The sequence below is a fragment of the Anarrhichthys ocellatus genome, unplaced genomic scaffold (assembly GCF_004355925.1).
Source record: "Anarrhichthys ocellatus isolate YVR2014 unplaced genomic scaffold, GSC_Weel_1.0 scaffold38, whole genome shotgun sequence".
NCBI classification, from domain to species: domain Eukaryota; kingdom Metazoa; phylum Chordata; class Actinopteri; order Perciformes; family Anarhichadidae; genus Anarrhichthys; species Anarrhichthys ocellatus.
Window position 1 is genome coordinate 2,376,644 of NW_022280068.1, and position 13,623 is coordinate 2,390,266.

A 13,623-nucleotide genomic window follows, 5' to 3' on the forward strand; every position below is an offset into this window, starting at 1 on the left:
TTATTATTATTAAAAAAGTACAGACAAATTGCGTGCAACAGTCCACCGGCTTCCACCTTCTATTCCCCTCTCTCTCCCACACAGACACACACACACACACACAGCACTGGGCCCCCATCTCTGTAATTATCTCAATATTTATTCCAAAAGTCAAATTTATTGAAAAAAAGATGTGTGTAATCAATTCTGAAATTCACAACATGTCTAGCAAACTATTGTGCTTCAATCCATATTTTCACATTTGTTTTTACTCTCCCGCACGCACCTGTATTAACGAGGCGGTCCAGCAGCAATCTAACAGCACCATGAATTACACATCATATAACCACAGTAACACAAAACCAGACGTATGCTAGTATGTTGTCACTTTTTTAAATACAATGTGGGGAAGCACAGAGAAAGCAAGAGAAGGAGACTGAATACAGCCCACAATTCATAACAGGCGTTGCCTATTTAGTAGTGGATACCTGAGCGTCGTTATCGTGGCCAACCAATATCTTGTTGCACAACAATCTCAGCATATCATCCAAATTTAGATACCAGATGTTTTTGTCTAAGCATTATATTTGTTGATTACTGTCAGGATTAACAGAGAATTTCAACCAATTTAAAAATGGTTTCCAAGATACGATGCCAACCCGAGCCTTACCAGCACAAAACATCAGCTATCAGCTAGGGTTGATGAGCGCAGTGAGGTAATTGGAAAGGTAGAGAGGAAAGAAGATGAGAAAGAAAAGAAAACAAGACAGAAGATTCAGAGAGAAGGGAGGGATCACTTTGTCTGTGTGTGTGTTCAGGTGTGTAGGTGTGTGTGTGCGCGCGTGTAGGTGTGTGTGTGTGTAATGGCAGTCCCTGGTGCCTGTTCACCAGATGTACAACGGCTTTTATAAACTAACAGAGACAAATGGCTGCCCATATTTTATTACCTTACATACCTCCTTCTATCCTTCCATCTCTCCATCTGTCTCTCTGCTCCACGCCTCCTCCTTCTCCCTGTCCTTCACTTATCCCTCCCTCCCTAATCTCTCTTTCTCCATCATTCCATCCCTGCTTCTCATCATTGCAGCCCTCCATCCTTCTTCCTTCAATCCTTAACTCCTCCTTGACTTTATTTCTCTTGGCAGCACCTAATAAACACATACTGCTCACATACTAATTATACTGCATCGCTCCATTTTTCCGTCATTCATCAATTTCTTCTTTTTACCCCCTCATCGAAAAATGTTCTTCTCTTTAATGCCACGACACGTTGATCCATCCACTTATGATCATCTGTACATTTTCACTTTTTTTCTCTTTTCATTACATTTTCTCCATCTCTGCCTTTATTTTTAATTTATTTCATTCATGTTTGAATTATCTTATTTAGAGAACACAGTATCTCACTTGTCCTCTCTTCTTCCCCAATTCTTAATGGTATATGTGGCCATCCTCTCCATCCATCAACCTCCATCTTTATCTCTTTTTCATGCCTTCATCATTACCACTTGATTCCTCTGTCCTTATTATTCTTAATCTCTTCATCATCCTTCATTGCTTCTTAATCCCTCTGTTGCCTGCTTGTCCCTGCATTCATCCATCCATATCCTGTTTTCATCCCTCTGTCCTCCTTTCATCCACCTGTAACTTTTCCATCATCCATTTGATTTTCAGGTTTGTATCCTCGCCTCTCAGGTTTCTGAATATAATAATTTTGTGTGTATTTCAGATGGCTTGACTGACTGTATGGACCCAGACTGCTGTTTGCAGCCCTCCTGTCAGAACCAGTTATACTGCAAAGGGTCACCGGACCCGGGGGAGGTGCTCAGCCAGTCTCCGTCCCCATTGGCTCCTCAGCAAGTAAGAAGCTCCAATCAGAAATTAAGTCAAAATAAAAACTTAACTGTCATTTCTTGTAACAAAAGGAAGCAGCATTTGTCTATATATGTGTGTCCTTTTATTTTCCCTTAGGCTGCCAGGTCTTTCTACCAGCGCATCCATTTCTTAGTTGGTCCTGAATCCACTCACATCATCACTGGAGACAGCCCGTTCAATAAAAGGTAACGGTGTCTCTCTCTGTGTTGTTGTTTTCTTCTGGGCATACAGTAACATCAGCAGGGCAGCATGAGTGTCAGACAGGTTGTTAGTAAATCCACATTTTAATCCTGCATTTCAAACCATGAGACGAAAGCACTCGTTTGTTGTCAACATCTAGTAGGTTTTGCAGCGCTAGGTCCTGTGCACCGTTTTTCAATGCAGTGGACTCTGGAAGTGTTAAATGTGTTCTTCTTTGTTTTCACATCTGCGCTCAACACTCACTTTTAAAAGAGGCATCAGCTTGTGGTTACCAAAACTTAAAATTTGATTGCCATTATTTGCCACCTTAAATTTTGAGTAATTAAGATACCATGCAGTTATATGGCATAAAATAATAAAAGCTTTATTACAGTCCACCAAACAAAATTCTAGTTTCTTTGTAGTTAACGAGATGTCAACTGATAAAAGTTAAGATTCTAATTCACCCTCAAGTCCTACTATAGAAAATTGTCTGTACAAATTGTCCTTAAAACAGATGCCTGTGTGCACGCAAGTAAACGCACCAACGCACCTCCAGCATTGTCTGCTTCTGGTTCCGAATGTCGCAACAATATTTAAATATCACTAATACTAAAAACATTACATATTCATTTATTTTGGGGTGCAGGTTTAGCTTTTTGCTGTCTCTTTTTTATTCTTGGCCTTTGGTTGCCACAATTTCTCAAAATGGTTTTCCCATTGTAACCAAGCAACTGTTAGTGGAGCACTGATCCAAACAACTTGACCGCATGATAAAGATATTGTGAGTGAAATGTAATAGACATCAAGACTGATGCTCCAAAAAGAAGATATTCTTGTATTTGTATTCTTTAATATAAGGTATGAAACAAATTTGAGCAGTTTCAGGCATCTGTTACGTGCTTTACTGAAAGGCAGTTCTTTAAACACATTTCATCATAATGGGATCATTCATATTTTTTTTCTTTCTGTCGTGGTGATTGTTTGACTCATTCTTCTGCCTGCAGGTCATAGCTCACCCTACTTATATTTACCATAGTATGAGCAGTTGACTCTGCTTTCTGTCTGGATGAATAGAACAGAAAAAGTGTGAGTGAGAGAGAGTTCACAGTACAGGTTTGCTTTTTTTTTTTACTTACCAAAAGCCATTGATGCACACGTCTGCCTCAGACATAACATTCATAATACAGAGGCAGGGCCACTGTCAGGAAAGAAACATGACGGCAATTCTGTTCAGCCGTTTGTCTTTTGTCACATTTTTTATGGTAGTCTGAATGTTTCATAAGAGCAGAAGGCCACAACCCTGTAATATAAATGTCCTGTATTTCCATAATGGAATGGGCCTGCAACCTTACAATATATAAATGTTTTATTAGACCTTAGACCAAAACAGTAGTGTGTGGGGGCGGGGGGTTCACACTTTAAAAGACAAAGAAACGATCTTTTAATTTCCCTTGAGCTAACATTGACAAACATATACTCACATTATACTTATAGAGGGACACAAACATACACGGTGGCACATAGTGTATGCACATATGCAGAGGCATCATTTGCATGCACACCTTTACAGGAGTACACATACAGACGGTTTTCTGTGGACATAATCAGTATGATGCACAATGACTGACAGCTTATTAAGAGCTCAACGTTCTTTTTGTGACTTCAACTGCATGAATAGCAGATTTTACGAGTCCAAATCCAGACTTTCTAATTGGCTATTAGCTCTAGCGATCTAGTCAGGACCCTGGATTTCGATAAGCTGGTGGATGGTTTTACACTGAAAAAATGCAAGAGCTCAGAAGAAGAAAATCCCAATCAGGTGTGCAGAATTTATTTTCCGATGCTGTCTGGCTGATTGATAACACGTATTATATCTTATATTCACATAGTTTTACATACAGTAAGTGAATCTGCCTGTTTAAACTGCAGTATTCTAATATAAGGTTCTGTACTATTGCAACACGTCTGGCACACACGTTTTACAGTGTAGGGGCTATTTTGATGGTAGCCCCTACCATCAAGGTTATTTGCTACTTCAATAAGTAAAGAAAAGTTTTCAATGAGTAAAAGAATACAGCAAACATTGTACGCGTAAGTGATGCGATTGGGACCTGTTAACATCCTTGTGTGGTTTGTTTCGTCCCTGTATGAAAACAGCTGTGTTTTCATACAGGACGTGCTTTTAATCCATGCTGCCTGCTGATGGTTTAGGACTCACACAGGTCCCTGCAAGAGCTACGTTTTTCGGGGTTCCAGTCATTGAAAACATGGAAAATAAGAGAAAAAAATAAGAAAAGGTTGCACTGCACAACCCGAAAGCGTAAATTACTTTATGGTTGGACTGTTAGATGAGGCAGATTCTGGTCAGTTTTAAACTAACATGTGATCCAGTCTGTATCTGATGAGATGAGAATCTCTTCCTAACCAGATATAATCAATATATTTTAATTTCTATTATGTTGTAATCATTATTGTCGTATGAGATCTCTGCCCACAGAAACAATACCATTGTCTTTTGGTCAGACTTTACTCCACAAGCTGTAAAACCTGCAATAGATTCTGGCTGACTTCATTTCATTAGTCCCATTTTTCATTTGTTTGGTGAGATCGATGATGAACTAAATACTGTTTCTGAGGAGTTTTCTTCCTCATGGGTACTGAATAATAGGACTTTTGTGAACTGGTCAGATTTAAAGCTATTCTCAATACAATACTTGTCAACTATTAGATCTCCTAATAAACACCAACATCTATATGTTTTAGTTCATATTAATAAATCATGACATTTGATATTTTGAGGGTAAATGGTTCTGAAGTTATTGACCAAAATAGAAAAATATTGTTGTATTGTAAACATCATAACATACGTTAAACATGGAGAAGTACAGGCCTAAAGGTTAGAGCAGCAAGCTTGTGAAGGTTGTTGGTTAAATCCCCTGGGCCGACAGGATTAATTCTCAAACCTCTCAACATACAGTATAAGGCTGGTTTTGTAATGTGTAAATGACCAGGGCTTCCTGAAAAAGACAGCATTGCTCTCAGTGGAACTCTACCATAAATAAGTAAAAGTGGAAAAATAATCATAGGTAAAGAAGAAAGGTAATTCAAATTGAGTTAAATTGAATGTAGCTGCTGAGAGCAGTGCTGTGGTGTAAATATGCATTTCAGTGTGATGAGGATGTGCAGGCATGCTATGAGTGTAGCAGTAACATCAGTATCCTGTTACAGTGCTCCCACAGGTCAGCAGTTACCTCCACAGTTGTTGTTTCAAGTGATGTCTCACTGCACTCTGCCATTCCTCTCACAGGGAGTAACAAACAGTGAGGATGAGAAAGGCAGTGATTTCTCTGAGTGGTAGTATGCGAGTGTATTATTGTATGTCAGGTCCTAGAAAGTTGTCTAGCACTGGTTTAGCCCAACCACAGGGACTCGGGTCAAAGACACGTGGTGGTATTTCCTCCCCATGATGGCTAAGTTTTCTCAATTTGTTACAGTAACATATAACAATTATAAATGATGAATAGTGCAGTTTTAATAAAGATAACCTCTCTACCATCTCTCTCTCTCCAGCTTGGTGTCGATAATTCGAGGTCAGGTGTTGACAGCTGACGGAACTCCTCTGATTGGAGTCAATGTGACGTTTGTCCACTATGCTGAACATGGATACACTGTAACACGCAAGGATGGCATGTGTGTGATTATTTATTATTTATATGTATATACAATATTTGTAAACTTCTATTATATATGTACGTTAAAAATGAGACACTTCTTATAACAAAAAATGGTTCTTATATCCCTGCAACGCTGTTCTCTATCCATTCATATCCTGTTGACATACAGGCCAAAAAAAACATCAAACTGTGTATCACTTGTATGTACTTGTGTGGTACATGTATAGTACCACTGACTGAGAAGCATAAATGATCCTGACGATCATGATATAATAATAAATCGTGAATTGTAACTTAAGTAGAGTAGCATTTAGAAGGGATGAACTTAACAAACATTTTGTAGCAAAACCTTCCTTAAACAACCTATTTATTAACATATTTACTTCATTTTTTAGGCAAACAGAAATAAAACAATATTAATCAACAAATAAATCATTCAATCTTTGAGAAAATGCTGAGATTACCTCATATTTGTATAGCACTTAACAAATTGCACAAAACACCAGTTCAGCAAAACAAAGGGAACGTACTTAAATCACATTTAATGTATTCTGCTCGGCCCCTCCATCCTCTATAGGCTCTATCCTCAATCTCAAGCACGTCGGCTGTAGAGGTGTGAATGTGTGCAGGAGTAGAAATCTCCTGCACACAGGAGATTGCGTTGGAAATGTGTTGGAATCAAAAGGATGCATCAATCGCAGCAGAACACACACTCCAGTACACACACACATACACACAGAAGCACACAGAGAACAAAAGACATGCAAAGACTCACTCACCCACGCTCAACAACATATGGATAAGATAGACCTATATTTATCCCAAGGGAAATCGTTGTGCAGCAGTTGCAGTAGAAAGTAGGAAAGAGTGCAAATATAAAGAGAACAAAAATATCAAGAAATGAAAATATCAAGAAACAGATATGTATAAAAAACAAGGTTAACATTAAGGGTCCAAAATGATATACAAGGTTAACGTTAGGGGCTAAAAATATAAACATGGTTAACAATAAGGGCCCAAATTATAAACGAGGTTAGCAATAAGGAGCAAAAATATAAACAAGGTTAACAATAAGGGCCAAAAATATAAACAAGTTACAATAAGGGCCAAAAATATAAACAAGTTACAATAATGGCCAAAAACATAAAGAAGGTCAGCGATAAGGGCCAGAAATATAAACAAGGTTAACAGTAAGGGCACTAGCACTTACAGTTCATACGTATTTGTATTTTGTGATGTGCTGCAGGTTCGATCTCCTGGCCAATGGTGGGGCATCCCTAACACTGAGTTTTGAGCGTGCTCCCTTCCTCACGCAGTACAGAACCGTGTGGGTGCCATGGAATGTCTTCTATGTGATGGACACACTGGTCATGAAGAAGGTGAGCCGTGTCACTGTTGTCTGTCTAGATATTTGTCTGACATCACAGAGTCATGGACTGATGAGTGCCTGACAGAAACTACACTTTTATATATTTCAGTTACTTAAAACACCATTTTGAAGCTTTTGTCTTTTTGATGTTTTCCACTGACTTGAATTTGAATTTGTTACTGACATAATTATTTGATTACCTCATGGAGCAAGATGAAATTCTTAGCTGTGGTCAAGTTATTTTAATGACTTGTACACTAAATGACACTGACTCACTGGCTGACTATGTATGTGACTAATGAACTCTTTGTTTCTCAGTCAATGAGAAGACTAAATGTCACACGTTATGTCCAACTGTTTCAGGAGGAGAATGACATTCCTAGCTGTGACCTGAGTGGCTTTATCAGACCCAGTCCTGTCATCGTTGCATCTCCTCTTTCTACGTTTTACAGAAGTTCAACTGAGGATGGCCCCATCATACCTGAAACACAGGTAAGGAATCCCACAGAGGAGGCCTAACGACACCAATATCCAAAGCCAATATGTACGCTGTTGATAAAAATACGATCTCAGCCTGTTAGAATGGTCATTCTGTCATGGTTAGTTGAGTTAAAAAAGTAATTGGAAAGTATCAGCATACATGAGGTATCAGCCGAAAGTATCAATCATTAAGGCATTCATTTAGTTCAATGCCTCTCTCTTCTGCAGATATAACTCAAATATGATCATGCAGATACAATACACATATTTTAAATTCAGTGTGACATACACTTGCTGGGTCCATCACAAACAAATGTTCATATATCCAATCAGAAATCATAAAAAAGATACTCCTGATCAGTCCAGAACTTGCTTGAGAATAATCATTTTTTTCTCATGATAGCTAGGAAAACAGAGCTGCTAATGGCTAATTCAGAATACTTTCAATGATGTCAATCTACCCAAATGTAAACTAATGTCGGATAAACGAAGAAGGGCTTAAGTTGCCCACAGCGTTCCTCAGTGACTGCATGGCAACGTAATACTTCTTGTATACAGCCCGCATAGCATCATGGGAGCTGTTGTTCGAAAAGTTATTATCCCTCAAGTAGAAGAAAGAGAAAGAAGTAGTGTATTATATTTTAATATTCAGCACATATACACCAACTTATCCCTGGACTGTATAAGAATAACATCTGGTAAGATTGAGCCCTCATCTCAAACTGTGTGATTTATTTCATGAGATGACAGCTCCAATTGGCATAATGCTTAAAATTAGTCAATAAGTGATGCAGATTAGGTCGAATTATAGAAATATAGTGCATAACTCCTTTTTTCCTCTTAAACCAGATGAGGCCAGTCCCCAAATCTTCTGAATAAAATAAAAATTAAAAAAATTGTAGTTGTATACTCTCTTACTCTCTATAGCACTCAGACTAGCACATTCAACACCATTAACATGATATGAAGGCTAGCTGTCAGAGAAACTGCTAAATGCTAACACATTTAAAAGGTTTTGTCCTGGACAGACACACACACACACACATAGCCCCACCCTGTGTCCTGCCTCTAATTTCCCATAAGGCTAATAGCACATTTGTGTGGTTCTTTATTGTCACGTTGCTTTAACCACTACTCAGAGAAAATGAAACGGATGACAGAACTCCATGTGTGTTTTTATACTTTTACAATCCTGAACCAGGATGCTATTATTATTTTTTATTTGACAAGCATGTGTGTATGCGCCTGACTATCTGCGATGAAGGGAAAAAGTGTGTGGATGAAGGAAAGCGTGTGTGTGTGTGTGTGTGTGTGTGTGTGTGTGTGTGTGTGTGTGTGTGTGTGTGTGTGTGTGTGTGTGTGCAGATCAAAAGCAAATGAATGGAAAGCCGCTACTTAGCTTTTGGTGGAGCTGAGTCCATTAGTGAGGAGGGCAGAGAAAAGGGCAGTCTTAAAGGGGATGTAATGGATCTGTAATGAACACTAAATGCCTGGCTAATGAAAAGGCAATAGTGCAGTTGAAAAATATAACACAGGAACACTCTAAATGGATCATTCCCTGAGGAGCTTTGTTTTTCTTCTTTCATTTTTGTATTCTTTGATATTTCTTCCCAATCTTCACTTTTGTGGAGTCCACACAATTCATCACAGGTCTTCCTTATCCCTTCAAGATGTCTAAAATGGGAATAAATTAAAATGTATTTGAGTTTCTGAACTTCGAATGTTTGTATTTTTTCTCCAGCCAAACCGTTAGTGGAATAAGCAAACCCTCAACCCGATCTGAGGGTGGTGGGAAAGGAAACCAAAGCACCTTAAAAAAAAGAACAATTTCCATGCAGTGGAAAATCAGTAGTAGCACTTGAACACTTTGTGCCACTAATGACACACTTCAACCCTTGTGTGTTCTTTTATATCATGTAACTTTCTTGGAAATGCAGGACTGCAGAGTAGCTTTGGCCATCATTTCTACGGGTAATAATGACATTGCACTCAAGAAGTTAATTGCTGACATCTGGAAGCACAGCGACATCTCTAAAACCCTACTTGCCGGCGGGGCAAATAGGGTTGCGTGGTTTTTTTATTTCTCACAACAACCATATTGGCATAGTTTGTCACCCAAAAAACTACATGAACGTTCTAGTAAACAAATGCACCGTGCGCCTCGTCTCCCTCCCACCTCCACTGAAATTGGATCTCCTTCAAGTTGCTGGCCTCAGCTCGGCAGTAAATTACACACGGCCTGTCAGACACTAGTGGCTCCATTAGTCTGTTCATAAACAAACATGACATTACGTTAAGCACGTTGTCATATTGCTCAATACTAATGTATTACACATTGGATTTAGCACAGAGAAGCTGTCGGCACATGTTGCTGATGTCGGCTAACTTTTAATTTGCCAAATCGTGTCATTATGACATATACTGGTTTAGCCAGTTTGCATAAAATGAAAACGGTGTGAGCTCATACACCTGACCCCACCAGTGTAATCGGAAATTGAGCCAACTCTACGGGCAAGAAACACAAACATATAGGTTATCAGCAAGGTTGTTAACAAACCCTCAGGTCAGCTAAACCCCTTTGGAAGAGAACATTAAACATTTTTCCTAAACTGTCTAGGTCAGGGTTCGATAAACTGTTTTGAGTGGGGGCCAAACAAAGAAAAATATAAGTCATGGGCCTAACAATAGTGAGTGCATAGTTTTCAACCAGTTACACTGCAAGAAGATCAGTGTTTCTAAGCCAGAACACCCCATGTATCAGTGTATGAAGTACTGATGCTTAGCTTCATAGTGTCTTCTAACGATATACTCATTCATCACCGCAACAGATTCTATGCAAATGACGCAAACACACTTCCCCTGGACTTCTGTGTAAAAGTACAAGTTTTTCGTTTTCTGAAATTTTGGGCACTCGGTCTCTATCTTCCGGCTTTTTGGTTCTGCCATGTTTACTTAATCATCTGAGTTAAATGTTTTCATCGACCAGTTATCAATGTAAGTCAAGTATTCGTTGGTAATGTCAGAGACATCTATTGTTCAAACTAACAAGCTCAATGTACATACAGTGTGATTTGTTAGAAAAAGGCTATGCTCAAGACATACAGTATTCTAGTTTATTTTGAAAATAATCACAGCGGGCCATTTCAAAACGAGCAGCGGTCAGTCGGCCACTGACTCACTACTTCAACTTTGACCTACTGTGCTTGCTATAGGTGTGCATGCACATAGGTTCCCTGTGCAATGATGTATGCTGGCAGTTTTGCACATTATACTTTTGGTTTCCCTGGAAATAAATGAGGTAATCCGGATTACAACCCATTTTACTGTTTGTGTAACTTGAACCTTCATGTCTCAGCAATTCATTTTGTGAGTACATTATTATCATAACTGATAGAAGTAATGGACAAATATATGATAAGAATACCAAAAGAACTCTTCATACTTGATGGATTTTCAAGATGAAATGTCTTTCTTGCTCTCTCTGTGATTTTGCCAGTCTGATGGCATGCTGCTACCCTCACTCTCCACCAGCAGCTCTGTGCCATCCCACTGTTGACACTCAGTGATCATCAGTGATGTTGAGACATGTCGCGTGTCCTCTGCTTTGTGGCTTACCTTGCTCAGGTTCAACACAAGGACACAGAGATAGATAAAATAGATAAAAACACTTGCATTCATATACCTGCCTAGATGATAAGCATACTCAAACACACGTACACCTGTAAATGAATTCCTTCAATCATTTTTTCCTCTCTTCTCTCTAACAAGCAGAGAAAGAGCAAAGGATATGTGTCATCTGAGAGTGAGCAGGGAGCGAAGTGGCAGATTTGAAACTAAAAACGGTGTCTCACTGTGAGTTTTAAAAGGTCATGGAGGTGTCAATATGCATGTTTGTGTGTGTTCTGATCTGAATCAGAGCAGTCCTGCTGCTCGTCCTTCACTTGCAAGTCTTCCTAATAGAATATGCACATTAAGATGATGTCCTCCAAAGATGTAACAGAGGCGATGTGGACTTTTAGATGCGTAAGCACCCCCTCAGGTTTGGAGACATCACTTGAAACAATGTGCAGCCAGACTTCGTTAGCAGCTGCTTTACCATGTTCTCACACAGCAGGGACTAGGACACAGCTATCTTTGATTATTTCTGTTATTTTGAGGAGCTGTAGCTCGTGGCCAAAACATTGACAAGTGTAATCATTCACTCACTCAATGGTAGACCTTGTCAGAATACAACGCAGCCTCAGATCCGCCTTGTCTGGCAGATCAATTTTGATCCAATATGATTCCTTCCCCGCACAGACTCAATACTATCTATGTGATGCCACTACTGGCAGTACCTAATAGTGAAAGTGTATTCTTCATTATTTTGTTGGAGATACAAAATTAGGCTCATAGGTATTGTTGTCAGCAATGAACTTAACTCTATGTGATCCAGTTTAATTTAGAAAGTGCCAGTACAGGTATTTTGCCAAATTGTGATCATTTCGATTAAGTATTACAGCATTTTTTCTTCGTAGTGATTAAAAAGGGGGATATTGGGGGGCGCATTATGGTTCTGATAAGACAAATTGTTTTGTAAAGCCAAATCCTGCTTAAAACTGTTTCTGATAACCATATCACCCAGCTCTAACACATACATTTAACTGTATTGAGTCAAACAGTAGCCAGGCTCTTAAATATGCACACCTGTCATGGTCCCAGATGGTTGCTTGTTTTCTCTCCTCCGAGCTGCGAGCCAATTAGCAGTCCATTCCCCTACAAATATGATGCTTCGAGACAGTAAGCTAGTGTTGGGTGCTGATGTATTTTCTGTGTTACTCTGCAGGTTTTACAGGAAGAAACCTCAATACCAGGCAGCGATCTAAACCTAATCTACCTGAGCTCCAGAGCAGCGGGGTATAAACCGATCCTCAAAGTCACCATGACGCAGTCATCAATACCTTTCAACCTGATGAAGGTAAGATATGTAATGTACATTGCGGCCGCCATCTGCAGCGTTCTCCCTCATATCAATGGAACCCTAACCTGAACTACCATTCGGTGACCTTTGTGTCTGGTGCTGTTTCTCCAGGTTCACCTGATGGTGGCAGTGGTGGGACGCCTTTTCCAGAAGTGGTTCCCCGCCCAACCAAATCTCTCCTACACCTTCATCTGGGACAAGACGGATGCCTATGGCCAACGCGTCTATGGACTGTCCGAGGCAGTTGGTGAGTTTGCTGTTAATAGCAAAGTTAAAATAAAATAACATAACATAAACCTTTTAAAAGTGTGCACTGTTTTGACCTGACAGTCAGTGTTTTGAAAGGCTGTTCCAAAACAACAACAACAAAAACATGATCACCTTGGATTTTCAACCTTGACTTGGAGCAGCCAGAGGCACCTGCTCTGAGAACCTGAGGCTCTCTCCTCTTTTAGTACAGAGGGGCCTGACTATGAAATGCCTTCATGTCGAGAGTGAAATTTAAAAACACTCCTGAAGTTGATGGGGAGCCAGGCTAATTAACTGCAATGTATGATCTGAAACACGTTCGCGTGTAAAGCCTCACAGCAGACTTCTATAGACAAGTATGCCAGCTCTCTTTTCACAACAGAGAATGGAAATGCAATAGCAACTGTGGTTTCCCTAATGATTTTACAATTAACTCACTTTGTTTTTATGAAATAATGGGAGCAGAAGCCTGGAGGTTAAGTGTTGTTATGACCTGAAGGTCACTGGTTAGAATCCCTGGCCTTGCTACGATAATATGGCTGAACACCGTAAATGAGTACCTCTCGCTCTCTCTCTCGCTCTCTCTCTCTCTCTTGCTCTCTCTCTCGCTCTCTCTCTCTCTCTCTCTCTTGCTCTCTCTCTCTCTCTTGCTCTCTCTCTCGCTCTCTCTACCTCCGTATCTGCGTTTATTTGGAGCATTGGTTGTGTGTGATGTCAGAAATGAAGGTTACTGGTCTGCTTTGGCTTCACTTATCAGAATTTGTGTTTGTCTCCTGGATGTGAAGCAGGCAAGTATAACATCAATGCTGCTTGGATTGTAGCCAGCCGCCTGTGCAAACAAGTTCATGTTCATA

General features: G+C 39.6%; 1 protein-coding gene across 1 annotated transcript in view; it reads left to right on the forward strand.

Annotated features, from left to right (window-relative positions):
• Nucleotides 1–13,623, forward strand: part of tenm3 (teneurin transmembrane protein 3) — a 101,514-nt gene that overhangs the window by 42,606 nt on the left and 45,285 nt on the right. Inside the window, exons 12-18 of the mRNA XM_031867070.1 lie at nucleotides 1,709–1,839; nucleotides 1,951–2,039; nucleotides 5,608–5,727; nucleotides 6,958–7,090; nucleotides 7,444–7,572; nucleotides 12,386–12,517; nucleotides 12,632–12,767. Coding sequence (XP_031722930.1) covers nucleotides 1,709–1,839; nucleotides 1,951–2,039; nucleotides 5,608–5,727; nucleotides 6,958–7,090; nucleotides 7,444–7,572; nucleotides 12,386–12,517; nucleotides 12,632–12,767 — 870 coding nt within the window. The remainder of the gene's footprint in view (nucleotides 1–1,708; nucleotides 1,840–1,950; nucleotides 2,040–5,607; nucleotides 5,728–6,957; nucleotides 7,091–7,443; nucleotides 7,573–12,385; nucleotides 12,518–12,631; nucleotides 12,768–13,623) is intronic.